Genomic DNA, 27,657 nt, shown 5'->3' on the forward strand with positions numbered 1-27,657 from the left:
GTGATGTTTATTTGCAAAGCAGTATGGGAGATTTTTCCAGGGAGAATGTCATAACCCCTATGAAGAACCCCAATTTAGAGGCTGAGCTTGCTGTGAGGAGGCTGAGTGACTCAGATCTAAAACAGTGTGCCAGAATGTATGGGTATCTTAGACATCCGTGCAAAAAGGAATGCTTGTGTGCTTGTGCTAAATGAGGAGGAACTCTTTGTACAAAGGAAAATCCACAGGAACAAGTCCTGCAGGCCTGTCGCCTCTGTCCACTGACCTCTTGTGCTTGGCTGCAGGGCCTCAGCTGTGGCAGACCATGCAAACCCAAGCACACTTCCAGCTCCTGCTCCCACCAGGCAAGATGTGCAGTGCTGACTACTCCGGCTTGCTGCAGGCCTTCCAGGTCTTCATACTGGATGAGCTGACAAGCCATGGCTTCTGCCAGATCCAGGTATGTGGCAGCCTTCCCCACAGTGAGGGCTTGGGCTGAATTCAGCATCAACTCTCAGGGAGCCTCACATGGGGAAGAGGCTTTTCAGTACTTCAGGAGCAGGGTGATAGAAGACTATAGGACGTAACATAAGCTCCTTCAGATTCCTGATGCATGCTTGATAGCATCAGCTTCTTCTATGTTCCTAAAACAAGAGGTTGTTCTCCATGCAGGTGAAGACATTTGGAACCCTGGTTTCCAGCACTGTCTGTGACAGCTCCTCGGTTCAGGTGGGGTGTCTGACTGCAGAGCGTTTGGGAGTGAACGTCACGTGGAAATTGCAGCTTGGTGACATCTCAATGGCCTCACTTCCAGATTTGCACAGCATTGGTATGTTCACCTGGGCCGCTGTCTTGAAGAAGCCAGGCAGCCTCATGGCTGGGAAGAGTTGTGTCTAGCTCTTGGGAACGGCTAGTTGTGTGTTTAAAAGCATATAAAAGTTAGATTCCCTAGAACTGGAGTTACAGGCAGTTGTGAGCCACCCAATGTGAATTCTGGGATTTTAACTCCAGTCCTCTGCAAGAACAGCAAGTGCTCTTAAGCTCCTGAACTGTCTAACCTGGCAGCACAAACTGGATAGATTATTAGATAATTACTAGATAATAATTACTGTGTAATCAATAGATTACTAGAAAAGCAGAAGACATGGAATTTGGGAAGTGGGTGGGGGTGTCGGGCTGATCTGGGAAGAATTAGGGGAAAGAATTGGGGTGGTATGATCAAATTACATTGTATGAAAGTCTCAAAGAGTTAATCACAAATAGCATATATACTTAAAATATATAAAAGTCAGTAAAGTTCTGGTCAATAGGAACAAATAGCATCATAAACAATAGAGAGGCTAGAGACTGCAATGTAGGGGTGAGACACATTGTAGGGGAGATTGGGTGGAGAGAGGGACTCTTCACTGGCTTACAACTTCCATACCACCCATGTCCACTGAGAAAACACCTCAACATATTGCTCCCACCTAAAGCCTGACAGTTATGTTAGGGATGGGTAGAGAGATCACAAAGACCTAAGAAGAAAGGATAGAAAAGGGTAGGATGAATCGTGTGAGCGCTATCATGAGTGTGTGCCCTGTTTTCTCTGAGCTTGCTGGTAGGTTAGGGAATAATCTGCACATCTGGAGGGGGTAACTCATGTCTCTCCTCTGTCATTCAGTGGCCCAACGCCCAGTTACCTGAGTAGCTGCAACTTGACCTCTGTATTATGAGCACAAATCTGTCAAAAACACAAGACTGAGGTAGACTCCAGGAAGCAGGCTACAGATCTATCATTCTCTTGGATTCCTGATGCCACTGTGGCAAGAATCTACCTACCATTATGAATAAGAGATTTCCATCGACCTTCCCCTGAGAAAGCCTGGGTGATTTGGGAGTGTCTGATATTGTTAAACCATAAGATGTTTGTCCCCAGCTTCAATGTGAAGACAATGATGACTGTGGCTTTAGGTCACAGCTAGGGACAGGTTTAGCATGAATGTTTTCTGCACATAGAGGTCTGCCCCAGCATCTTTCATGGCACTCCTCTGCTTTCTGCTTGGGAAGTCATAGCCTTCTCTAAACTTAGCAGGATAGTAAAAGCCGCATTTCCAACAGAAGGCCATGCCTTTCATGTGGATGGCCCTTGCATATACGCTGTCCCTTGGGAACCTCCCACCGGTAAAAGCATTCCTAGGTCTGTCAAGCAGATGTAGACACTGGGGCTTAGAAGAGGGGCAGAGAATCTGAACAGTGTACCTCAGATCATGGTAAAAGCCAAGATGGGCCACTTTGGTGCCACAGAATCTGAGCCTTAAGATCAGAGTTTGACTTGCAGGTTTGTGGCTTTGGGTCAGCCACTCACCTCTGAGCCCATTCTGCCAAAATGTCTAATGAGAGAGAATTCATGATACCCGTGTGTCTTTCTGCCAGGGTTTTCTAGGCAGCCCCACCCCTATTATTCTCTCTGGTCCTGCAGGGAACAGTGAGATGACCTCTGCCTGCCTCACCTGTGTCTTACAGAAAGGGCTTTAGTGGGCCAGGATCTTCTCGGGCGATTTGCAGATCTGATCCAAAGTGGCAAGTTCCAGCTTCATCTGGACTCCAAGACATTCCTAGCAGACACCACCTTGTACTTCCTCTATGGGGACAGCTTTGTCACCTCTCCCAGGACTCAGCTTGGGTGCTTGGAAGGATTCTACAGAGTTTCAGTCACCAGTCAGGACCCTCTGGGCTGTGGTAGGTACCCATCTTCCTCTGGACTTAGGGTCTGGAACCCCAGGAGGCTTCAGGAAAGGCCAGTGAACTCTGGGAAAGGGGGGGGGGGTTGGTCATCAATGTGTTGGCCAAGAAGTATTTTCCACTGTCCAGTTTTCACGAGAATCACTCATTAGCCATCACTCACAAGGCTCAGCAAGGGGAAAGATCCAGTGTGTGACATTGTCCTTTCTATTAGTTCTTCCTCAGCTTGAACCCTGGTACTGGGGTCATTGGGAAAAGAAAGCCAGTGTTCTACCCTGTATCCTGGCTCAAGATTTCTGGATTTTATTTTAGGAGATATCATTCCTCTCAACTCCTATATAGCCATTTGTCAGCCCCCTCTGTTGCTCATGGAGATGAGACGGACAGGTTGACATGGGTGTGTTTGCTCTTGCCATGAGCGTCTTTGAAGATCACTCGTATGGGAATGCAGCTGCAAAGTGGAAGAAAGATGTGTGTCAGATTCCTGTTGCTCTCTTTATAAATCACTCTAGACTAGTGGTTTTATCTTATAGCTCAGTAGGCTGAATTGCTACATGGGTCTCCTTGGCTAGAACTGAGATACCCTCAGGGCTGTATTCCTCCTGAAGACTTTTGAGGAGTCTGACTCCAGTTTCTCAAAGTCAGTCACACTCCCGGGCCCCAGAATTCCTCTTTCATTGTCAAGGACAGCACTATGGTGCCTTTCTGACCCTCTCTGCTTCCCGAACCACATCCTTCTGCTTTAAGAGTCATTTTAATGACCTACAGCTGGATAATCCAGGACACTTCCATGATTGAATGATCTGTCTATTTTTATTTTAATCCCTCCTCTAATTTTAATTCCTTCTGGCAATATAACTTAATATAAAGCTTTTAGGGGTCAGGATGTGCTCATATGTGGGTAGGGTGGTGGAATCGTTGCTCCATCACCAAAGGTTGGAAGGCTTAATAATGGTATGGAAGCCTTCTTCCTACATGGAATGAGATGAAGTGTTTTTATCAAGCTGGAGAGAGATCTTCTCTGTTATTTCCCCACATTATTTATGTTGGTTGCAACAAAAAGGTTCCATAGATGTTCTGAAATCTGTGCCAAGTTACTGTGTTTGAGCTACATCCCCATCCTAGCACAGAGAACAGGAGCACAGCCATTCCCAGCCGTCATACACTGCAGATTTTACACTCTGTGGTGTAACTTTGCAAATATTTATCTCACAGGAGTCCCTGGTGGCAGGGCCTTTTCCTATGAGACAGAAATGAAGGCTCTGTTAAATGGGTGTGTGCAGCTCAAACAGGCTGTCTCCCAAAAGGGACTTGAGGTTACCAAACCCATTATCAATGGGTGAGGAATCCTACCTCCTCTTGGGCCAGAACACATAATCTGTCTTTCTGTCTTTTAAGGGATTTCCAAACAAGAGGCTGAGAAGAGGAGGAAGAGTGGATGGTGGCATCTACTAAGTGGGAGGAACAGGGTCACAGAGAGGACAGGTCATACATGTCAGCCACTATGTTTTCAAACTTTAATATTCAGTGTCCCAGGCTCCCCGGATGAACACCATTGAGTTGGTGTGTGGGTGTTTATATATATGTAAGGACACTGTGTTCATGTTATAACACACATGAAATAAAGGGGAAGATGATAATCCAATCACAACTTTCGTCTGGGGTGTATGATCAATAGTGATACCCAGATCCTATCACAAGGGCTGACCACCCGACCATCCAGCCTTTCCTCTTCCTTCAGACAGAAAAGTCAAGGATATGTTCACAAAAGCAGCAGAAAAAGACGTGGGTAGCTTCAATTATGTCTGAGATCCCCAGTGAGTTTCTTGTATATGTGGGGCCTTCTTGTATGTGTGGGCATTTCTGGAGGGTTCGGTGTGCCCCATCCTATCCTGAGTGAGGTGAGGAAACTGAGGCATAGAGCTCTAAACACACCCAGGACAGCACTCTTTATTTAGACACCCCAGCACCTTCTCATCCTGCGGACCACTGAGGTCACTTGCCCTCCCCTTAAAATCGCGACCTCCTTGATGAAAGCACACCTCTCCTTTTATGAGCAACTCTTGGCAAGTGCCCGTGTTATTACCTGGCGGTGTAGACATGTGAGCTCGGCTCTATCTGCTCCAGAGCTTTGGTTCCGCCCTGTGCACCACGCCTCTCCCTTCTCAACAAGGGAGGTCTAGTGAAATCACAGCCCCCAAGATTCAGGTTTCTCCTTTTGGGCTCTTCTTCTAAAACACATCTGGAATACAGCTGTGGACCTACAAGGCAGAGCATTGTCCTATGGAGATGAAGCAGGGTTTTTATCTGTTGTCTCTGAGGTCTGATGTAAGTTGTCCCTGGTAGTGCAGTGACTTGGGGGGCAGGAGCTTCCCTCCCTTGTGGCCTGTATGGTCCTTCCAATTCTGGGAACTGTTGCTGCTAGGGAGAAGATGTCTTGCTTGCAGTTTCATCAGGATATGTTTAGTTCATTCTCTTGCCTCCATATATCTTTATGGATCCCGTGGAAGTGGATCCCAGGAGATTGTTAGGATTTTCCATTCTCTTTATATGTGACATTAATTTTCACTTATCTACTACAAATTCTTTCTTCTTATCTTACCACAAAATCTTCTAATAGAACTAGGTCCCTGTGGACCTTCCCCACCCCCAAAGTGGTATGTTGTGGCTTTCCCCTTCTACCTCTCCTCCCTTGCCCCATTTCATCCATCTGTCATCCACCCACTTGGGCTTTAAAAATCTAGTATGTACAGGCCCCATGTCACAAATACAGAGCAGCAAAGGCCATGACACCATACACGACTGGACCAGAAGGTTGTGCTATAAAGAGCCCTATAGGGCAGTCAGAGGGGCATGCTAGGGTAGCAGGTGCTGGGTGGAGTCTGGAAAAGTGAGCAGGGATTGCTGCTAAGATAGGCAGATGGGAGCAAGATATCTGTATGGGAGTGTGTGCATGCACACACACACGTGTGTGTGTGTGTACTTTTGTGTGTTAGGGTCACCAAAATGAAGACTATCCCAGAAAACTGGTGGATTACTCAAAAAGCTATGAGTCTAAAGGTCCTTGACTTTCTGAGACAATGCCATGGTTTCTGTAACAGAATGGGATCTGTGGGGAACACGGCAGGAGGTGACCCACTGAGAAAAACAGAATACAGAGAAGGATAGACAAGAAGTTTGGACCACCAGCAGAGTATCATAGAAGAATTTTGAGCTAAAGAGTGACAGGACCAGTGCCACGCACTGCCCCCCCCCCCCGTTTGTGCTCTATGTGCTAGAACCCAGTTCGCGAGCTTCTGTCAAGGGGCTGGAGGTTCAGAATACACACGCAGAGACAGACCAACACACAGACCTTCCAACACTTGTACCAAAAGCCCCTCTTTAATAGCACCATGGAGGCTTAAATACACTGAAGTCAATGGCAACAGGTGAAAATCCCATCCTCTGATCCTCTAAGCTAGGCACAGCTTCTAGTAACTTCAATTAGAAGGCTCTGGACAGGGAAGAGCAGCTGAAGGCCAGGACTTAATTGGTCCCAACAACCAGAAAGACTTGACAGGGTTTGCATGAAGGACCATGATCTCTCCCCAAAGATGTTTTTCCTCTTTTCAAAAGTATAGCTGTCATTGATGGGGCTGAAAGATTGGCAGGAAGACTATAATTCAGAGCCTTGCAAACTCTAAACTCAAATGATCCAACAATGTATTATATAAAGGAAAGTACTGATCACAGCTCTCAGCAATTCTGGCTGGTGGAGGGACATAGTTGAAGGGGAAAATGAGCATGCAGGGGCCAAGGTGGACTTGAGAGAAGCCACTTTCTGAGGAAAGGATGATAGGCATCAAGGCCCCACCTCATGATCATGAACGGTGCTCTTTAGGTGGAAAAACTCTTGACATCAGGGACAACCACAGTGGGGAAAGAGCACGCACACTCCTCAGACAGGAGCCTGTGGTTTGATGCTATCTCCTCAGGTCTCACTTTCCTGTCTTCATCAGGACTCCGAGTGAAGATGGCAGGCCATTTGCATTGGCCAGGAAGCTTTTATTTCCTCTAGTCCTGAAGTCAGAGGGCCTTTACTTGAAAAAGCAACTGTCCCCACCAATCGTCAAGAGCCTGACTCAAAGAAGTAATGAAACTCCGTACTCAGAGAAGGATATTCTCTGCTAGGGTGGACTGGAAAGTATGACTCAGTTTCCAAGATGTGGAGGAGACTCTGATTTACTAGAAGACACTAAGTATGCATGCAGACCAGGGATAGGAGCCCCTAGGACATTGGCTTCATCTCACCGCCATTCTGTGCTTACAATTTTACCAGTTAATTGCCTTGCTGCCAATTCTGAAAAGATGTCCTTCTCATAGGGCTGTGAGACAACAAGTAGAAATAGCCGGCACTGTGCCTGTCACGTGTCATAACTTCCCCCTCTCACCTTCCAGAGAGTGCTGTAGGAAGTGACGGCTGAGCACTTCAGGCCCGGCTTTCTCGCCTATGAGATGGGAATAGATGCGAACTCTTAGTGGTATATATTAATCCACGGAGCATGCACAACAGCGTGCCAGACACACACTGAGGGCTCCAAGGGTGGGGAAGATTTCAACTCCACCTTTCGCAGGGTAAAACTCGGTATTTGAAGCTATTTGACAAATTATTGAGAATACAACCCTGAAAAAGGAGGGAAAAGAGAAAGGTCCTCCATGCTTCTCTGAGCCATCAGGGTCAGGGTGCTGGTTCCTGCACTGCTCTGCAGTGGAGCTCCTGAGGGATTTGACTTCAATTGCCTTTTCTATGGGGATTTTGGGTTCCCCGCCTATGCCATATTGGAGAAGAGAAACGAAGAGAGGCTAAAGATGTTAGAGGGAGAGAAAGCACTGGGTACCAGAAGCTGAGCGGTATAACAGGGAGAGACCACAGGAAGACACTGGCATCCAGGTTGACAAGTTGACAAGAGCTCTTATCCACAGAATTTGGACTTTCTGAGTCAATCTGAAGCCAGCAGGCCTAATAGCAAGAACCACCTTTATTCTGCTGGGTGCCCAATTACTCTCGCCTTTGTGCAGCATGAGCTGCATTAGTAGTGACTGACCCACAGGGACATCAACCACAGCTGCCAAGTGAGATGGTACTAAGTTGCTAAGAATTACTGGAATCAACCCATTGAGAAGGTACCATTTGTGCATAGCTGGCTGCAAGGAAGGACTTTCTTACAAGTAAAAGTAATTGTTATTTGCTGAGTGCACACGTGAGTCTGGTATTAGGACAGACACTGTCTGTTCATGACTGCTATACCCCATTAAATAGTGTTGACTCCATTTCACACAGAATAAAAATGCTGAACTAGACAGGAAGTGGGATTTCACCTGATCTGCCTGCTCTTTCCACTCTCTGTCACACCCTTAGATTTGGGAAGCTGTGGTTGGGCCTCATCTTTCCCATTCATTTCCTGCCAAGCTTATCTCAGTCTGCAGTCTCAGCTTTGGCTCCCTAGCTGGCCTGATTTGGCCTTTCTCTTGCCTTTACATCTTGGGGATTTTGCACTTACTGTTTGCACTGCCTGGTGCTTGCTTCACAACACATGCACACACACACACACACACACACACACACACGTCTCTAGTGTTTACTTCTAAGGGATTATTTCTCTTTAATATGCCCTGACTTGTTTCCTACTTCATTTGACCTACGTCTGAAATCTTGCCTGAATTTCCATAGTTCCTGCAAGTCCATAACTTATGGAGAGAAAGGCCTGTCTGCCTTCATAGCTGTCTCCTTAGCTTTTTTATCCCAAGGCTGCCTGCTTCTCATTAATTGCCCCATTGAAATCCTGGACTGATTTTAGGATTCTGTATGTACTGCAAGCCCTGCCTGCGGCCATAAAGCAAATTCTCACTCTGATGTCTTCTATGTTTGTGCCCCTAGTGAAGTGCCCTGAAGGAAGCTTCTCTCAGGATGGCCGCTGTACTCTCTGTCCTGCTGGCACATACCAAGAACAAGCAGGCGGCTCAGCCTGCATCCCATGCCCCAGCGGCAGAACGACCGTCGCTGCTGGAGCTTACAGCAAGACTCTTTGTAAGTTATTCTGGGCACTATGAAGGAAAAACCTTTCCACACAGTGGGTTGCAATACATCTGCTCAGTGTCGGTACTGGAGATCTCTCTGCATCCCAGAAATGACCCACAGTGGTAGGAGGTTGAATAGCATCAGTATCCCACATCTGATAGATAACAACAGCGACCTCTCCCCCAGTTATGATGAGCAAACTTGACAGGAAGAATTGCCAAGAATCTCTTGGGTGGCACGGGGGTTGAGTGGTGGTGGAAAACAAAGCTCTACACTGTTGAGAACCATTGGGTAAAGGCCATTTTCTGTTAATGCCAACCCCCTGCCAGGCTCCAGCCTAGTCATGTTACCTGCAAAGTCTCATTCAGTCACCCCAACTCCTCTCCCAGGTAGATAGTGTAGCCAACTTTTTACAAATAAGATGAGGGTTCAGATAAATGAGCTTACTTAGTCAAATTCACCCAACTAACTCGCTTGATCTTTGAGCTTAGTTTTGCCTGATTAGAAACTTCTGGTTTTTGTAAATCAACTTTATTAGATCCTGAAGAAAGTTTTCCCACCCAGACACATAACCACTGTGTAACTCACGTTCAATCTTTTCTGGCCCTATGCTTGCCAGGTCCCCGTATGTGATACGAAACTCCCAGAGGGTCAAATGGCTACTAAAAACCACCTGAGTATTCTTGGGAAAGGACCCATGCTTTGTAATAGGCTGTGTTGATGAGAGTCTGCAATTACGTCAGCATGAAGCAAATTGTTATTGCTTACAGCGTGAATATGTTCCAGAATGTTTTAGTAAGTGATCAAAGGAGATGAAACCTCCTTCTCTGATAAGGAAAGTTTCCTTGGAAAGAAGGGTCATGCTAATAGGATGGTAATGCTGACAGACTCAAAACAAGAGGGATTTTGTAGGTAAGGAACCTGCCCTTCCCTAGAGCAAACTCCTCAGCATGATGTCCTTGACATCAGAGTACCATTTCCCCTTAAACATTGACTCCTAGTGGAGGTGGCCTGGCATGCGGTCCCTGTGCCACAGCAGAGCTTTCTTAAAAGGGCATCTGTGTCAGGCCCTGCCCCTCACTGTGAAGGAGACAAATCAGAAATGCAGGAAGCAGAACAATGAGATTCACCTTGGTCCCTCCCTCCCCTCGCCAGCAAGGTGGCTTAGATCAGGCAGCTGTCCTCTGAGTGTCAGTCTGTCCTCTGTGAGACAGGTCCTTGGTGCCACATTCCTTGTATACCACCTGATGCAGAGTGCCTAGAGTGATAAGCATTGTTTGTGTGTGTGTGTGTGTGTGTGTTTCTCAGGATGCAGGATCAGTGTGTCAACATGACAGGATAGAGGGTTAGAGGTGGGGCTATGGGGTGGGAAGAATAAAGTATGAAGGTTGGGTTTCTCTAGCTGCTTATTCTATGAGGCATTTGTGTACTGTATGCACAGAGACCAAGACCTCCAGCCTTCCTCTTTGCTTAAACACATTCCATTGTCTTCTAAACTCCTGACCTCATCCCCCTGGAACTGCATCCCAAAGGTGCTACCCTTGAGTTCTATCACATGAAAGATTGTGGATTCAGCACACAATTTGGGGCAGACACAATGCCATGCCCATAGAAAGCAGTGAGGAGGTATCTGATTTGTGATAACACCTCCCCCCTCCAACATACACACTGATGCAGATGCTGCACACTGATCCAGGTGTTGCAGTGACATTTCTGTGTAGCTGTAGAGGATTGGGCTCTGCCATGAACCTTCCTCATTTATCTTCCTGAATCCAGAGCAGTGTTAGTGGATTGTCTGATCTGAAGACTACTAGGCAGGTGGAGAAAGGACTTCCAGAAAGAGGTGTTAACTTGAACACAGGAATAGAGGGGAGTCCATCCCTGGACTTCATCCTTACATTCATGGACGTTGAGGGGGATTGAAAATTTTAGACACCAGGAAATGCAGTCAGCTGCAGCTCCTGGCTTCATGGAGCTTCCATGAAGTGGAATGCAAGAAGTCATTAACCACCTTTTCACAAGGTAATAGAAACGCCAACCAAGCTTACCACTCTGCAGGAGAGGTGTCAGTTAAGAATGTCCAATGTCAGTAGCATTGGACAAGACCAAGTTGGGGGTCTGGGGATGTTGCTGTCTCTCTAGGCAGCTATTTCAAACAGCTATTAGCTGGGTGGATTTTACAGGCAACAGAACTCTGTTATGGAGACTGGAAGCCCCAAATCAACTTGCTATCAGGTTCAGTGTCTACTGAAAATACCACAGATGCTGGCTTTCTGAGTGTCTTTATATGGCAGACAGTGCATGCCAGCTTCTTTGTTCTCTTTTGTAAGGGCACCAATCCCTGGTGTCTGAGGGCCCTGTCCTCATGTCAAAAATCACTTTCCAATGGCCCCACCTCCTACTACAGTCACACTGAATATTAGATTCCAAAATATGGTCTTTGCAGCCCATATGAAGGGTACTCTGTGAAATGGACATAGCGCCTCGGTGGTACGCTTTGCTGGGGATGGGCACACGCAGAGATTTCAGCTAGAATGCCTGGCTTACCCATGACTTTGACCTCACCACAGCCTAGGGGTCCTGGAAGTTGAAAGAGAGGTTCAGACTCCACAGTCCTGTTACTCATTACCGTGTTCATCTGTTGTTACAGGTATCACTGACTGTCAGAGGAATGAGGTTGGCCTACAGTGTGACCAGGATGGCCTGTACCAAGTCAGCCAGAGGGACAGGGACAGTGGCACAGCCTTCTGCGTGGACAGCGAAGGGCAGAGGCTGCAGTGGTTGCAGACAGAGGCCGAGCTCTCCGTTTCCCAGTGCCTGAGTATGTACTGGTTATTATATCCACTGTGGTTGCTGCGATAAGGGTCTTCAGGGACCTAGAAAAGGGCCTTACACACAGATGATATTTGTCTCTGTCTTAGTTAGGGTTTCTGCTGTTGTGAAGAGACACCGTGACCACAGCAATTCTTATAAGGAAAACACTTAAGTTAGATGGCAGCTTACAGTTTCAGAGGTTTAGTCCATTATCATCATGGCGGAGAGCATGGCAGTGTATAGGCAGACATGGAGCTGAAGCAGGAGCTGAGACTTCTTACATCTTGACTCACAGGGAACAGGAACTGGTCTGTAACATTGGGTGGTAGATTGAGCATAGGAAACCTCAAAGTCAGCACCCACAGTGACACACTTCCTCCAACAAGGCCTTGCCTACTACAGCAATGCCACACTTCCAAATAGGGCTGATTCCTATGAATTTACGGGGGCCAATTACATTCAAACTACCACAGTCTCCTACTCTATACTAAAAGTTTTTAACCTACAGAAAAGTTGGAAGAAATGTAAAATGAAGATTTCCTTCACTTAGAGCTGTTACTATGCTTGCTTTTTATGTTGCTGTTGAATCATTTGAAAATAGGCTTCAGGAATCACAAGAACATTACTGCTGAATAACTTGGAAAGCAAAAGAGATGAATTTTTACAAAATCTGAGCTGGTGAGGCCTCCTCTCTTGTAAGCAGCTTGGCACTGTGGATCTGGGTAGCATTTTCCTCTCAGCTGGATGCTGTGGAACTGTTGGGTATTTGTCCTTATTCTATCACTTCCTTATGGGGTCACTTTGAATGGCTTGCTCAACCTCTCTGATCACCCAGTCTGTTTTCTGAGACATTGTGAGAATCGACATCTCCTCAAATGTCAACAATTACTCACCAAGCACTACCTCAGGTCCTCGGTGAGGCATTGGATGAGAAGGTCCCAGGAGTACCATTGGAAGGTGTGAGTCTACAGAGCAGAAGAGAAGGGTGTGGTGTCTGCGGTCAGAGTGGCTAAGTCCACAAAAGTCTCTTTGCTGCTGGTGTAGTCCTGGACACTCACTTGCCCTCAGCAGTTTCTTCATGTGTAAGGTGGAGATCCAAGGGCCTCTCTTATAGGGTGTCAAATGCATTAGCTCACCATGCCCAGCAGCGGTGACAGACATTTCAGGCAACTGGTGCTGAGGAGTTTATGAAAAGGTATGGGAGGGGACAGAAACAATGGGCAAAGTCCCTTTGTGCTGGTCTCTCTTTGTCCTTAGGACTCAGCTCCGCCTTCACAGACCTTCTCCCTTTGCTTGAGGCCCCATGGCTTACTTTCTTTCCCCACTGGACCAGCTGGGGTTGGGATGAGTCCTGCTGGCCAGACTTCTTAACTGTGCAAGAAAAGTGCTGTCCTATGTGAGCTCACCATGTGTCAGAATTCTACATATTCACCACAGTATACTTGTAGTGTCCTGAGATTATTTTTTCCAGTATTTTACCTGAGGACAAAGCAACAAGGAATGCTAAGTGCTTATCTTCAACCTAAAGCTCGGATGCCGCAGAGCTCGACTTAATCTTGGATGTATCTCACTCCCTAAACTCGGTCTTTATCATTGCACTTATCTGTGTTTCTATTCAGATTCATTGCACGGATGCACGCGCGCACACACACACATACTCATACATTTTCTCATGAATTCATAGATATATGCAAACACATACGTAGGGCTTTCTTGTCCTCTGGGGAAGTCGGTACAGCTAATGATAAAAGGAGACACAATTTGGGTGAGAAATAATTATTTTCCAAGGGTCAGAGCCATTGTTCTTCTTATCCAGCAAAGTGGTAACAGATCTCATGCATTTTGTGAGGAGAGTGTGTACATTCCATGAAAATCCGCAGAAGTCTTATTTTTCTTCTGTTTTTATCATTTGTGTGTGCGTGCACACATGCACTTGTCATTGCATTTGTGTGGAGTTCAGAGAATCAGTTCTCATCCTAAGGTAGGCTCAGAAATTAAATGAAGTAATCAGGATGAGCCATCTCATCAGTCCAGAAATCTCTTTTCCTCAGTTCCTCTTCTTGTGGGCAGGGCTAACAGTCACAGGAGTCAGATGCAATCGGAAGATTCTAAGAGACCAGATGGGGGCTCATTTCCAGGTGAGGGTAGAACATCCACAGAGCTGATGCCACAGCACTGATGATCACAGGCTGCTTGGGAATTATTGCCTGGGTGCTTTGAGGTCTCTTTGTTTCCCTGCCGTGGCTCAGTGTGAGGATGGTGCACACAATCTGTAAGGGATCTGCAGCTCGTGCTGTGCTGCCCTGCATTCAGAATGGAAAGACACAGCTTTCATTTTCATCCTAAGATGCACTCTGGAGTCACTGCTCAGCTGACAGCTGGAGGGGTTGTCCCAAAGGCACTGACTCCATTTTCAGGGCGTCTTCAGCTTCTTTGGCAAAGCTGGGAGTTTATTTCGCTTTCTGGAGGTGCAAGGGACTTCTGTGTTAAAGAATAGCTCTTGGGGGGGGGGGGGGTCAGTGTGTCCCTTCTCCACATCCCAAACTCTTGGGGAAGAAAGTGCAGTCTCACATTGGAGGCATTTCTCCCCAGAGAACACCCAGGCTTTAGAGCTCAGCCTCCCTACCCTCTCAGTGTCTCTGTGTGGAGTTACCCTCTGCCCAGATCTGCAGTGTCATCTTCAGACACTCCAGGCTTGCCATGCCCTCCTCCTTATTTTCTGGTTCAGCCCAGTGATTTCGCTATAATGGTCCCAGTGTGGTTACTTTGAGAGTCAAGTCTCCTCACATAGTGTCTCTTGAATGTCTCTGTAACTATGCACCCATCAGGGCAAAGTGAGGTTGCAATATGGCGCCTCGTTTCTATGTCCCAGTCTCATTGAAGTGTGTGCCCTTTGGGCCTACAGCTCACTCTGATGTCTTGATTTATTTCAGAGCGATATGTGCTTGATGACAGAGTAGATGAATTGCTCCTCTTAGCAGGGCTTCTTCAAAACCATGCCCTACAGGTCTGTCTGCCAGGAAGGAGAGTCCCTTATGGTTTGAGTTCCTGTGGCCAATTTTGCAAACTCTCAGGAGTCTTCACAGAGAACAAACTTTGTAACTCATAAGCCATTTCTCCCATGCTATTTATTGAATTCTTATAGCCAAGAAATTGGGACTCTCAGAAGCTGAAAGTGTGCCTGAGGTCACAGAGCTAGTGAAGAGTGATTGCATTGGGATGTGAGCAGAAATTTGGCTCCAGAGCTAATATGGTGTGGCTTGTGGCCTGCTGTCTCTATGCCTACAGCTGCGGAGTCCTGAGGTTCCCTTTACTTTCTCTGTGGATACTCGATCAATGTACTCCTATACTCCCCACATTGCCTTGACTTACTCAAGTTTATCTTCTCTTTAACATTAGATCAGGCTCTTTTATTTTTTCAATTTATTTATTTATTATGTATACAGTGTTCTGCCTGCATGTCTACCTGCATGCCAGAAGAGGGTACCAGATCTCATTATGTATGGTTGTGAACTACCACATGGTTGCTGGGAATTGAACTCAGGACCTCTGGAAGAGTAGCCAGTACTCTTAACCACTGCAGCCAAGATCCAGGTTCTTAAATCTGCTCTTGTTGACCCATGCTGTGCTTTTGTGCACCATACCATATATCTAAACAGAAATATCTCCCTGCTATTGAAATTATACAATCGTGACACACTCTCCTGGCTCACCGAGGTTGGAGTTACATTGCTAATCACATACGTGTCCGTGTGTTTATCCAGCCATCCAGATATTCATTCACCCATCTGCCCATCTATTTGTGGAACAAGGGACTCCATCATTGTGTCAGCTTGCAATGGTTCAGCTATGATTAGTGCATTCCCTTTACCATGGAGGACAATGGGCACAGCCATGATTTACTGTGCAAGAGTAGCATGGCTAGACATATGCTATTTTAACATTAACCTTTAGGCTTCCTTTACAATATTCTAAAACTCTGCTTTGATACATAGCAAGTATACAAAGAGAGCATGAGAATACCAAAATTAATTACCACTAGCCCCTCTGCTCTGCTGGCAATGAACTTGTTCATAGCAACCAGGACTGAGAAGAACTCCACTACTGGGGCCTGTTGATGTAGAATCTCTAAGCAGAGAGATAAAAGGGCTACACTTTTAGTAGACTTCATTAGAAACTGAAAGACCTGTCAAGCTTAGTTTAATCTAGAACATGGACAGGCAGGCTACATCAAAGTGTCCTTGGTGACACTGGAATGAGCCTTCTGGAGTATTTGCTAGACTGGCACTTCTAGAGTATAAGCAAAGTAATAAGGGATGGAAAAATAAAAAGAGAAGGGATTATGTGGGCTGAGTTTATGAACCTGGCAACTTCAGTGATGAGTGCAGATGGGTCACTTTGTAAACTTAGAAATGTTTTATTTCTTAATTTTTAAAAGTTTTTATATAAGTGTATATTATACACACACAAACACCACTTGCGCCGTGCTATTCCTTTTCTCATCCTTGCCTCTTTGAATTAGTCCTCTTTGTTCACCTAGATGACAGTTCCACAGACGATTTTTCAACATCAAAGCATTGGAAAGCTTAAAGCCTGTTGTTTATGTATTACCACTAAAGTATTTCTATGCTTTGCATATGAAAGCTGAGAAAAAGATGACTTAACGTTTCATCTACTTAGATTCTTTTCTGCTTCCTCATTAAAGACGTGGATGTATTGACCTACGCAGAACAATGTAGAGGCAAGACTTGTTTATAATGGATTGGATATATATATAATAGTGAGCACCGGCATCCAGGTCTGCAATGATGACTGGGTGTGCTAAGGGGATTATACATAACATTTGTGTGTTTCGATAGAGGCCTGCAGTACAGGCACACTGGAGTTTTTGTGGTTTGGAAGATAGTTCTCTTTCCTTGACTGTAACTCTCCCTACCCTTTGTGAGGAATGTGTTCCAAGTCACAAAGCTGCCGAAATTTGTCTGTTGTTCCTCCTCGCTTGTCTAGTTCCCTGAGCAGGTGGCTCTGTGAGTCCCGCCAAATGGATCTCAAGTGTGTTGACGGTAGCTAGAGACACAGATGACAACCTATCACTTAAGTAAATACGGTCTGAAAAAATGCAGGAGTCACGTGACTCGTCTCCAAATCTGCAAAACCTCATGTGCACATGTTTGCTTCAGCCTGTAAAAATAGCTTACCTCACTTCAGAAAGAATTCAGATTATTTTAGGGGAAGGACGATTTCAATGTAATCATCATGTAGTATAATTAGCATTCGAAGACAGGGACAGAGATGCTTAGACAGGAAAAAAAAATCAGTTAGCAATGAGAAGAGATGAGATGAAAGGTCTACTATAACATGAGATCTTCCCTTTCCTTCCCGGGAATAGGGTGGGAGAAGGAGACCAGCGAGCTATACTGCTGAGAATTGTGAGTGAGGCAGCAGGCTGGAACTCCTTTCTATGGCAATTGTGCCATGTGAGACAGATATGTGACCAAGGGTGAGAATGGGTTCAGTGACATCCTGACCTTAACAAGACTCTCTAGCCTGACCTAATAGCTATGTGCAAAATGTCCTCAATACACTTCAGACTTGGGTCTCACGGGTCTGTTTCATTTCCAGTGATGCAGAAATTCGAGAAAGTTCCAGAATCGAAGGTGATCTTTGATGCCAATTCTCCTGTGATAGTCAAATCCAAAGTCCCTGGTGCTGACTCCCCACTGGTACAGTGTTTGGCAGGTAAGCCATGAGGAAATGCACACATGGAGAGACAGGGCAAACCACACCATTTAATGGGATGAAAAATTTAATTAGTCAAAAACATAGGCAACTTGATTTATTAAATGTCTGTGCAATTCCTAACTTCTCTGCCGCTTATCTCGTATCTACTAACTGCCACAAGTTGCACTGAATGTTGGAAAATAGAAATGTAGCCTCCTGTATATCACCACGTACATATGCAATCTGTTCTGAGAAGTAGGAGTAGCAACTTCTGCTCATTGAACATGCCTCTCTACAGAGGCATCTAGTCACTCTACAACCACCCCATAGTGATCCCAAGGCATGGGTGAGAAGAAGGTGCTGAGAGTGTCAGTAAATCATTCAATGGCATGGAGTTAGCAAGTGACAAGTCTTAAATTCAAACCCAGGCTAGCAGATATTTTACAAGTGTGGCCGTGGCCACATACCTCTTCCAATAGCAGAAAAGTTGCAATTGTGGCCGTGGTCTCATACCTCTTCCAATAGCAAAAAAGTTGCACTTGTGGCCACGGCCACATACCTCTTCCAATGGTACTCTGGACAAGGATCTACTTTGGATAACGTCTCTGTTTAGGCTAAGTCTATGCTCTTGTTTGTATTGTGAAAACAACGCCAAGGCAGGAACTAGAGGTCTAACAAAATTATCTGTAGAAGAGTGGTGTGTGGGGACTGGATGGACAGTGCCAAGGGAAAAGTTGTGTAGACATGAGGAGGCAACACCAGGACAACAGCCTTAGTAGGTACCTTGGAGGGTCACTTGTCCCTGCGGAGTATTGCACAGGCACCCATGTGAGCCACCGCACTGTGACACAGCTTGGTTTGGAAAGACAAGGCAGCAGGCAAATGAAAAGGAGGTATAGAATTATACGGACTGAGGTTAGCAGCGAGGACAAAGTCTTTTGGAGCACCAGGAGATACTTTATCCAAGAGGGTGAAACCCAGTGCTTAAAGCAAGGGGACAGCAATAGACAGAAGTTAGAGTGAGACGACCTTGTCAAGAAGGTCGGGCAAGACAGGGTCTGATAGAGATGTGAGAGCAGGCTCTCTCACTCCGAGGCAGCCAGCGCCTGCAGATCAGTGGGGTTTGGATATCTTCAACTAGGAAAGTCGTTTCCCATGGCTCTAGAGGCTGCAGATCCAAAAGCAAGGGGTTGGCAACCTTGGTCTGTTCTCAGTTTCTCAATGGCTGTATTCCTGCTTTGTCTTTACATGGTTTCCCCTATGTATCTGTGTCCTCCTCTCTTCTCTTTATTAGGACATGGATTATGACCTCAGTTCACATTATTACTGTTTTACAGAGCCCACATCTAAATAAATTATAGTCATATCCTTATGTACTGATAGTTAGGACTCGAATGCAGGAATACGAGACATAATTATTCCCATAATAAGCATCAAGAGGCTGTTGCAGAAGGTCACATAGCCTTTTAAGAGGAAGGATCATGAAATGGCTGTGGCAGTGAGAAGGATGGGTACCACTGTTGATAAGAAAAAGGAAGTTGTAAGAAAGCCATGTATTGAATGTACTATTGAGAATGGAACAGAAAGGAGGAAAAGAAAATGAAGATGTGGGTTTTAGGGTCACTGGGTACATCGTGTGCTTGGGACATGGTGGCAGTGCTGAGTCTAGGTCAGCACAAATTAACCTGATCTGATACTGATCTGGTACACTTGTTGCCTTGACTGTCCTTGTTCCTAAGTCTGAAATAGGGTCTTGCTTGCAGTGAAAATCAAGTTAATTTGGTTGAAGGGCAGGTGGCCTTTAGGGCTGGGGGCATGTGGGCTAAGGTGAGCCATTTTCCTTGAGTTCTGATGGAGCAGGGTATTTGTTGGTTGAAAGACACTATTTGCTTTATACTGCCCAATTCATGTTGGTCAATATGGAAAAACATCTATCTATCTATCTATCTATCTATCTATCTATCTATCGATCGATCGATAGATATAAATATTCCTTGAATGTGTTTATGTGTGTGTGTTTATATATTCTGTGTATATTTGGATACAATGTGAGTATTTGTGTTTGGATGCTGTGTGTGTGTGTGTGTGTGTGTGTGTGTGTTTGGATAGTGGGGATATGTACAGGAGATGAAGGTGAGGACAGGGTGTGGGACTGTCCCATCCTCAGCATCATCTGAGAGTCCAGTGGTTGCCCTCCTATGGTTCTTGCAGATTGTGCAGATGATGAGGCCTGCAGCTTCCTCACGGTGTCCACAACGGGGTCAGAGGTTTTGTGTGACTTTTATTCTTGGACAAGAAGCAACTTTGCCTGTGTGACTTCTGATCAGGTAAGTCGCCGCAGATAGCTGTACTCCTTTTCCTCTGTGCTGAACATGCTCTTGTGTTCCTATGGGCAATCAGGTGGCCCCTGTGCCTGAAGATTGTCAAAGTGGTCAGTTTGGAAACTGTAGCTGTCCTGGGCTAGAGAGACGTAAGGAATTGACAACAGGAATAGTATAGCATCTGACCAATCAGGACAGCGCCTCGGTGTGAAGAAGCCTCGTCCTCTGCCTTTGCTTACCCCATCAGGCAGCTTAGGTCCTCATGCTAAGGGGTTATTGTCCAGAGCCCTAAATATCATCTGACTCTTGAGCTCTGGACACCAGCATTGCTTCCATTGTGGAAATCAAGTGTCATTGCGCTTTGGAAATATAAAAAGGTTAGACATCCATCAGACCTACATGAGACTGCTGTTTCTACAAGTGGAAGTTATTGGGAGATGAGAAGTTTTAGGTTGTGCTGTTGCATTGGGGTAGAAGGGCATCCAGCCAAGATCAAGTCCCAAGTCCCAGGGTCCTAAATGCCTGATGTTGCAAGTCTCCACTTTACTATCCAGATTTTCTTGGGTCCTCTTAGAAATGTCTACATATTGTAATCCTTTTTTAGTTTGTGTGTATGTGGACACAATTAGTCTTCTTTTCTTCCCCGACTCCCTCATGCATTTTGCATGTCTGTATCTTTTTTATCGTGGTAGCCAGTCCACAGCGTGAGTATGTATGATCCACTTCAAATGCGTTCAGTTTAGGACACCCAGGTGCACGGTTGCTTTAAAGCATCACCGGCCCTGGACCGGCAAGTGCCTATGGAGTGTACAGGAGTCAGAGTGTTCCCCTGTGATGCCCCGCCAGGTGCCTGGAGAGGGCTCCCCACAGAGTTTTAGCAGCTTGTTTGATGTAAATGAAATGCTGGCGGGACTCAGATTAAAATGTAAATCCCTCTCACTTGTTTTCTGCTATTTAGTCTCCAGATCCTTCAGACACCCCCCCCCCCCAAGTAATAAATGACTATATACCCACATCACAGCAGGGTTGTGAGGATGGAAGTTGGCTTCCAACTGTCACACAGGACAATTTCTGCTGTGAGCTTTGCTATGAATGGATATCGCTGCCATACCCTCTCCAGTCTCTAGCTGGGCCAGCAGGAAGTTTCCCTGGAAGCCCTGCCTGGAGATTGTTAAGGTTCCTCCCCAGAGTCCTGGGCTCTCAGTGCTGTCCTAAGGCAGGAGTGGGGCTTGGATGTTAGTTACATCTGATTGGCCCATCTCCTTGAGGGTTAGGACCTCATTCCTAGCTGCTCTCAGAGCCTTCCTGGTCCTGCAGCTCCAGCTCCTTTCAGATTTGGGAACCATAGCGCAGGAGTTCAGTCTCCCAAGTCTAGACGTCCATCTTGACTCCTGCCCAGGCAGGTAAAACCAAAAGGGATAAGAAAGGCTCTCACCATGCTGAGTCTCTACCTCAATCCCTTTCAGGTCTTCGCTGCCCCTTCGTTCTATGCCCTCAATAGTCCTCCCTTCCCTCCTCAGGCCTTGGTCTCTTGTGTAAAGAAAGCATGAAGAGACAGTGCTTTCAAGTAGCCTGTACTTAGTCTCTGCCCTAAAGAGCCCTCACATGAAACTACATGGCTGGCAAAATCCTGGAAACAAACCATAGATGAGTGTGGTCGGCTTTGCCCCACCCACTCACCTGGCAGAACGGTTGAAAGCCAATCAGGAAAGAGATCAAAGATGACCAAGAATGGCAGGTGCACTGGAGTCTGACTTACCTTCCCAAGCCTCAGAACCCATCTGTGGACAGACTGTGTGCCTGCCAGGCCTCCCCTGAGCAAGCTCCTCCCACCTCCCCTCTCCACCCACTGCCCATCTCACTGGAAAGAGTTTCTCGTCTCTAATTAGAGCCCCGTTCATATTCAGTTTTTCTGGGAAGCTCTCCTAGGTCCTGCTTCTCTACAGAATCCACCCGTCAGCCCTGTCACAGACTCTTCACCAGTTGCATGTCTTTTGCAGTTGCCAGCACAGTTGATGAGAGTTTGTGGCTCCCACAGTGCCCCTCTAGAACCAGACAACTCCATGAACTTCCCTGGCAGCCCCTCGATAGATATCTGTGCTTATAGTTTAGTAAATATGTAATCGCCTTGCTGTAAACCATGGGGAATACTGGATAATAACGGGGCCCTTTTCTCACTTCGAGGAACAAGATGCTGTGGGCAACTCCAAGGCAACCAGCTTCAGGAGCCTTGTGTGCCAGGTGAAAGTGAGGGCTAGCGGTGCAGGCTCTCTGGCCGTGTATATGAAGAAAGGTAGGTTGAGGATGCTGGGTGGCTGACGCTATGAGAGACAGAAGTGGTGGATCTGGATGGGAGGGGAGGTGGGGATATAAAGTTCTTAAAAACTTTCCAAGGTCTGGGACCATGTGAATAACAAGAAATATTCTACTGCGTGTTACACATCTCACTTTCCCATGTATCTTTTCTTTTTCTTTATGGAAACTTGAAAGTCCTCAGAAACACAGACTTCCTTTAATATTCCATGTATCTTTTAAAAATGACTATCTATCTATTTATCTATCATCTACCTAACATCATCATCTATCTTCTATCTTCTCTCTCTCTCTCTCTCTCTCTCTCTCTCTCTCTCTCTCTCTCTCTGTGTGTGTGTGTGTGTGTGTGAGTGTGTGTGTGAATTGGCTCACATACACCACAGGATGCATGCGGCAGTCAAAGAACAACCTGAGGAAGTCATTTTCTCTCTCCACCATATGGGTTTTAGAGAGCAAATTCAGGTTGTCAGCCTTGGCAGCAAGAGCTTTCGCCTACTGAGCTATCTTGCCAGCCCTTCACAGTCTCTCTGTCTGTTCCTGAAGAGCTGTGCTGGGGCCTCAGCATTCTTAAAATAACACAGGGATAGCAGGAAGAAAGCCAGGGAACCCTGGGAGTATGGGAGGGGTGAGTAGCATATATCTCTAGTGTCCTGTGGCCCACACCCCTCTGTCCTGTTTGCCTCTTGCTCCTCATCCGCAGTGTCAGAGAGGGGCCAGCAGTATGCAGCTGGGTTCTGTGGCCTGTGGCTCCTTCCCCAGTCCTGGTTCTCTGGGCTATAGCTTTCCAGTGGTTCTGAGAGGCAAGATTTCTGACTTCCATGTCTTATTTCTACCTTGGAGGCAGCTGAGTGTACTGAACCCTCACAGGGCTAGCTGTTTGATCTCTGGAATCTTCCCAGATAGTCTAGACATTAATGTTTATAGCAGTGAGATCTGGGTGTCAGGAAGGTTCAATGAGGTAACCCTTGTTACCCCTGGAAACACTGCTTGGCAAGAACTGGAAAAGTGAGAATGCCTGTTGGATGATGACCAGAAGGCAGGTAATGGAGGCAGGACTTGGGTTTTGAGGGTGGAGAGGAGTGAGGTGGGGTTCTCTGAGGACTGCAGCTCTAGGCACATGGACTAGAGCATGCTGAAGCTTCAGCCTCGATCTGGAAGCAGCTGCGTTAGATGGTCAGGCCACAGCCTCAGCTGACCCTGCAGCATCCTTCATCCTGTGCAAGGACAAGCATGGTATTTTCTCCCTCACATCCCTGTCCTGACGGAACAGGGCATGTCTGCGGTACCAGCATCTTCTGGTGTTGGCTTTCTCTAACCTACAGCCAGGGCTGCTACAGCTTCTACCTCAATGTGCAACTCTTCCCACCATCCACCTTTAAGTGTAACAAAGCTTAGGGATTGCTTTATTCTACCGATAAAAGCCAAAGCAAATGAGGCAACCCCAGCTAAAAATGTCCCTTGAAAACTGTAATTTAGCCTTTTATCACACTTAAAATACAATTATGTTTAAGTGCTTGTTGCCCTGTGCCTCCTCCTGTCTCCTGGAAGTTTATATTTGGATTACAAGGGAAAGTGAGAACCTCTTTGCTGCCAAACTCAACCTAGGGCAGAAATTGACTTGGTGCTTTATTTTGCTTTCTGTCTGTTTAAAGCCAAGATGTGTTTCCACTTTACTGGAAGTGGTAGGCAGCTGGACTCAACCTCCTATGTTTACTCCACCTCCGATCAGACTATTTCCCACTTCTACTTTAAGCTCAGTCCTTTTTCCAGCATGCTAATAATACAGGAGGAAATAACACAGGTTCTAAACAGTCCTCACTCACTAAGGGCCTTCTTGTCCAGTTCCACCCCTCACCCTAAGTCACTTGTGTGATGGAACCAAAAAAAAGGGAGACTCCCAGTTTTCTACGATGCCCAACATCTCCTGCTCCTTACCCAGTTGAGGTTTATGGTCCTGGAACCTGTAAGAGGAGCATGCAATCCTTAGCATCACAGGAAACCAATGTTGGGAAACTCCTATGTTATGAGCTAGCCCATCCCTCAAACAAAAGACGAGATCTGGAAAGGGGACGCATCCAACTACCCACTACATCCAGGTGAAACATCCTTCACATATGATCACTGGGACCTACTCCATTGTGGAGAACACAACAGCCGTATGGAGCACACAGTCTTACTGTGTCCTGAACTTCTCACTAGGCCTCACAGGACTATATAGGCTTTAGTGAGTGACCCAGTGGCTAAAACTGTGAGCAGAACATAACACTGAACGAGAGAAGAATGAATTCAGTGAGGAGAACATTTTGCAGCATGTGATGTTCTCAGATTGAGGAGGAGAGATGGGACCAAAGTGAACATGAACAGCTTTAGCAGTCGGGGGGGGAGCCCTAGAAGAGATGGCATTGCAAATGATACTCGAAAACTGGGAGGAAGCCTATTGTATAGCAATTCAGGGTCTTCTGTGACACTTGTGCTATGTGAAGGACATCCAGGTCAGCCTTGACTCTGGCCTTGGCCCAGGAAGCACTGACCAGGAGAACTGCAGCCTGAGAAGCTAGGCAATGAAAAGGGCAGTCAGCAGTCACAGGACACCACTGTGCCTTCAGGTGATGGTGGCAGCTTAGCTCTGATCTAATGAAATCGATGTTCAGACAGTGACGTCTGACTGGAAGCTCATGATACATGTATCTGGGAGCTGCTATGTGAACATTTTCTCCCATAGCTTAAATACAGCAGGTGGGGGTCTTTTCTAAAGGCCCAAGCAGGGAGTAAATGCAGGGGAGGAGTGGCAAGTCCTAAGGTGACAAACAGGATGTCTCCTTTAAGGGGACCTAGGCTCCACTACCGGATGGTAGCGGTTTTCCATGGGGTAGGAAGCAGATGGGGCTGAGTGGGTCCATGCTTGGAGGGAAGAGATGCTGGCATTTTGGAGAGTGTAAAGCACCTGTTGGGCATCAGCTAGCCCCGGAACCACTGCATAGCTGTTTTCTATGCAGTTTGTCTCCATTCGATGTCTGTGAGGAGAAGGGTTCTTAGGCCTACGTGTAGGCGAGGAAGCAGAGTCCCAGAGGATCCTGGCATTTGTGTAGTAAGGGGCCATCAGGGTCTTCCCTTGGGACCTTCAGAATCTGAGGCTGGGCTACAAGCCTCTGTAATGTCTCTAGGAATGGGAGTCAGTGTAGGCCTGGACCGCCGCTGGGCAACTGGGAAGTCAGTACAGGAAAAGTATGGACACCTCTCCAGGGACACCAATTCACATCACAGACTAAGGCTCTCTCCTCGGAATAGCATGAGCACAAGAATAAGGCAACACACACACACACACTGTATAGATTGGTGCTCTAAGGAGAACTAGAATTAGGAACAGGCAAGCCCCAGAACAAGCCACTTTTAATCAGAGGGTTAGCAGAGACAATATGACCCTGCTAAAGCCGATGGCTTAATGACAGAAAAAGGTGTGCTGAGTTCCTTAGAAACAGCTGTTTTGGACAGTGGGGAAAGCAGCTTGAAAAACAGGTGTCAGCAGGGGCTGAGTAATGTTAGGTCACATAGTGAAGGGTCGTGTGTCAGGGACTTTGGTAAAAAGAACCTAAGGCAAGCTGAAAGCAAAAGGCTAGACCCCTTAGCCCTGCTGCTGCCTTTCTACTCTAAGCTCCCCTGCTGATGTTCAATAGAACAGGATGGAGGAGATAGCATCCATTATGATTCTGAATGATGGCAGCCTAGTTTCCTTGTCTGCCACTGCCACGTGTCCAGGCTTATCTATGTTAGATACATGAAGCAATAAATAAGAAATAAGATAGTATGGGGTGTGGTGTCTATGCAGATGGGGCATTGTTGCCACATCAGAATAATCAAAGGAACAGCACATGCAGTTTTCTAGGTGTGTTGATATTCACAGGTATAATGTGTGTGGTCCAGGTAAATGGCTTTGAGGTTCATGTGTGGCAGTCACATCCTCTCTATGAACAGAGATTTCGTGCCCAGAGAGAATCCTGTCTTGGTCCCACAGTGTTCCCAGCACACATGGGCCGTACTCAGTGACTTGATTGAGATCAGAGAGCTCTGCTCAACCCCACAGGGTTCTGGGGTCTCTTCAGACTCTTTCTGCCTCTCTTTAGGCCACGAATCCACTGCAGCTGGTCAGAAGAGCTTCGAACCAACAGGTTTTCAAAACGTGCACTCCGGGCTGTACAGCCCTGTGGTGTTCTCTGCCTCCGGAGCCAACCTGACAGATGCACACCTCTTCTGTCTGCTTGCCTGCGACCGTGACTCCTGCTGTGATGGCTTCATCCTCACACAGGTCAAAGCAGGTATGGCTGACTGGCGGACTGGGCCTACCCAGGGGTATGGGGCACCTGGAGACTCAAAAACCATCGCATGGAGCCTGGCATTGGAATTAGTAAGACTGATGTTACCATGCCCAAATGGAAGGTGATAGTCACACATAAAATCAGGAACAAACCCCAGCTTCTTCCCAATGTCATAGATTGTGTCAATACTTCTTGCTATAACGCTGGTTTCATTTTTATACTTGTCTTCAATTTTATAAACAAAAACAAGGCTCCAAGAATGGAAATAATTTTCTCAGTGTTATATAGCTTCTGAGGGGACAGGGTAGTATCTGACCCTGGTGTATCCTTCCCAATATCTTACTGTTAGCCTGGAAGACTGGGCAAGGTCACTTTTGGCCAAACTGCCTTGGCTCACTCCTGTAGCCGCCTCGACGGGTTACTCTGTCTAGGGTTTGTAACCCGCCTGGCTGGTCAGTTATTCCAGGGTCACGGAGAGGCACCACCTGAAAGACATAGGCTGATAGGAGGAATGAGGCTAAGCATATTTGTCAAAGCCTCCGTTTATTAGAGTCATGGTTACAGCTTATATAGCCCCTGGATGAGGAGCTTGGGGGGCTGGGGCACGGGATCTTGCCACGTGGTCCATGCCAGTCACGTAGTCCAAGAGGTTACGATCGGTCACGATTCCTTGGTCAGGAAGTCACAAGTTGACACACCTTAGTTGTCTAGATAGTTTGGAATGTGAGGCAGGTTCCGCTAACAGATAGCTCTCTATTAACAGTTAATTTGGGTGTGAGATGGGCTTGGTCAATAAGACTATTCTCAATACAATTGGAAAGTGAAGCCCTCTGCAAAAACTCCTCACGGTGGTGCTTCCTGTACATTTTGGGGGAACACGGCTCCTGACACACTCCTCTGCTCCTGATGACTATATTGATAACCAGCCTAAGGCTTATCTTCCCTGGGTCATTTTCAATGGTTCCTCAGCAGTGGGTATCGCTTCATTTTGCAGAAATAAACCTAGGCACTCAGCAGTGTGCCCTATGGTTAGGAAGGGACTTTGGAGGTATACAGTGTAAAGTGGCATGAGATTGTAGGGACTCAGTGGCCTTGTGGGGAAGGAGAGCTGGTCTGTGCGCTGTGCAGTAGACAGCACATAGATGAGGTGAGGAAACCAGGGCAATGCTGGAGTAGGATTTACTGGGTGTTAAGGTAGAGGCTGGGAGACACCACCTGGTTTAAAGACCACTGGCAGACTCTGGGTCTCAGTAATCAGGTCAGCATGGTGAGTGGGTGCTGTGAAACAGGAACGTGCATTCTCTTTTCCTGCCTCTTAGCCTTCTCTCTCTGAAGAAATTATGAAGAGAAAAAGGGATAATTGGCAATTACTGGACCCAGAAAGAAAGTTAAATACAACTTTGGAAACCTATAC

At 46.5% G+C, this 27,657-nt stretch overlaps 1 protein-coding gene across 1 annotated transcript in view; it reads left to right on the forward strand.

Annotated features, from left to right (window-relative positions):
* Tg (thyroglobulin) overlaps nucleotides 1-27,657 on the forward strand; it is a 179,404-nt gene that overhangs the window by 28,285 nt on the left and 123,462 nt on the right. The window contains exons 18-26 of the mRNA XM_057792131.1: nucleotides 285-439; nucleotides 652-808; nucleotides 2,485-2,700; nucleotides 8,621-8,770; nucleotides 11,412-11,582; nucleotides 17,198-17,314; nucleotides 19,508-19,623; nucleotides 21,802-21,910; nucleotides 26,052-26,243. Of these exons, the coding sequence (XP_057648114.1) occupies nucleotides 285-439; nucleotides 652-808; nucleotides 2,485-2,700; nucleotides 8,621-8,770; nucleotides 11,412-11,582; nucleotides 17,198-17,314; nucleotides 19,508-19,623; nucleotides 21,802-21,910; nucleotides 26,052-26,243 (1,383 nt within the window). The remainder of the gene's footprint in view (nucleotides 1-284; nucleotides 440-651; nucleotides 809-2,484; nucleotides 2,701-8,620; nucleotides 8,771-11,411; nucleotides 11,583-17,197; nucleotides 17,315-19,507; nucleotides 19,624-21,801; nucleotides 21,911-26,051; nucleotides 26,244-27,657) is intronic.

Source organism: Chionomys nivalis, chromosome 17 (genome assembly GCF_950005125.1).
Source record: "Chionomys nivalis chromosome 17, mChiNiv1.1, whole genome shotgun sequence".
Classification (NCBI taxonomy): domain Eukaryota; kingdom Metazoa; phylum Chordata; class Mammalia; order Rodentia; family Cricetidae; genus Chionomys; species Chionomys nivalis.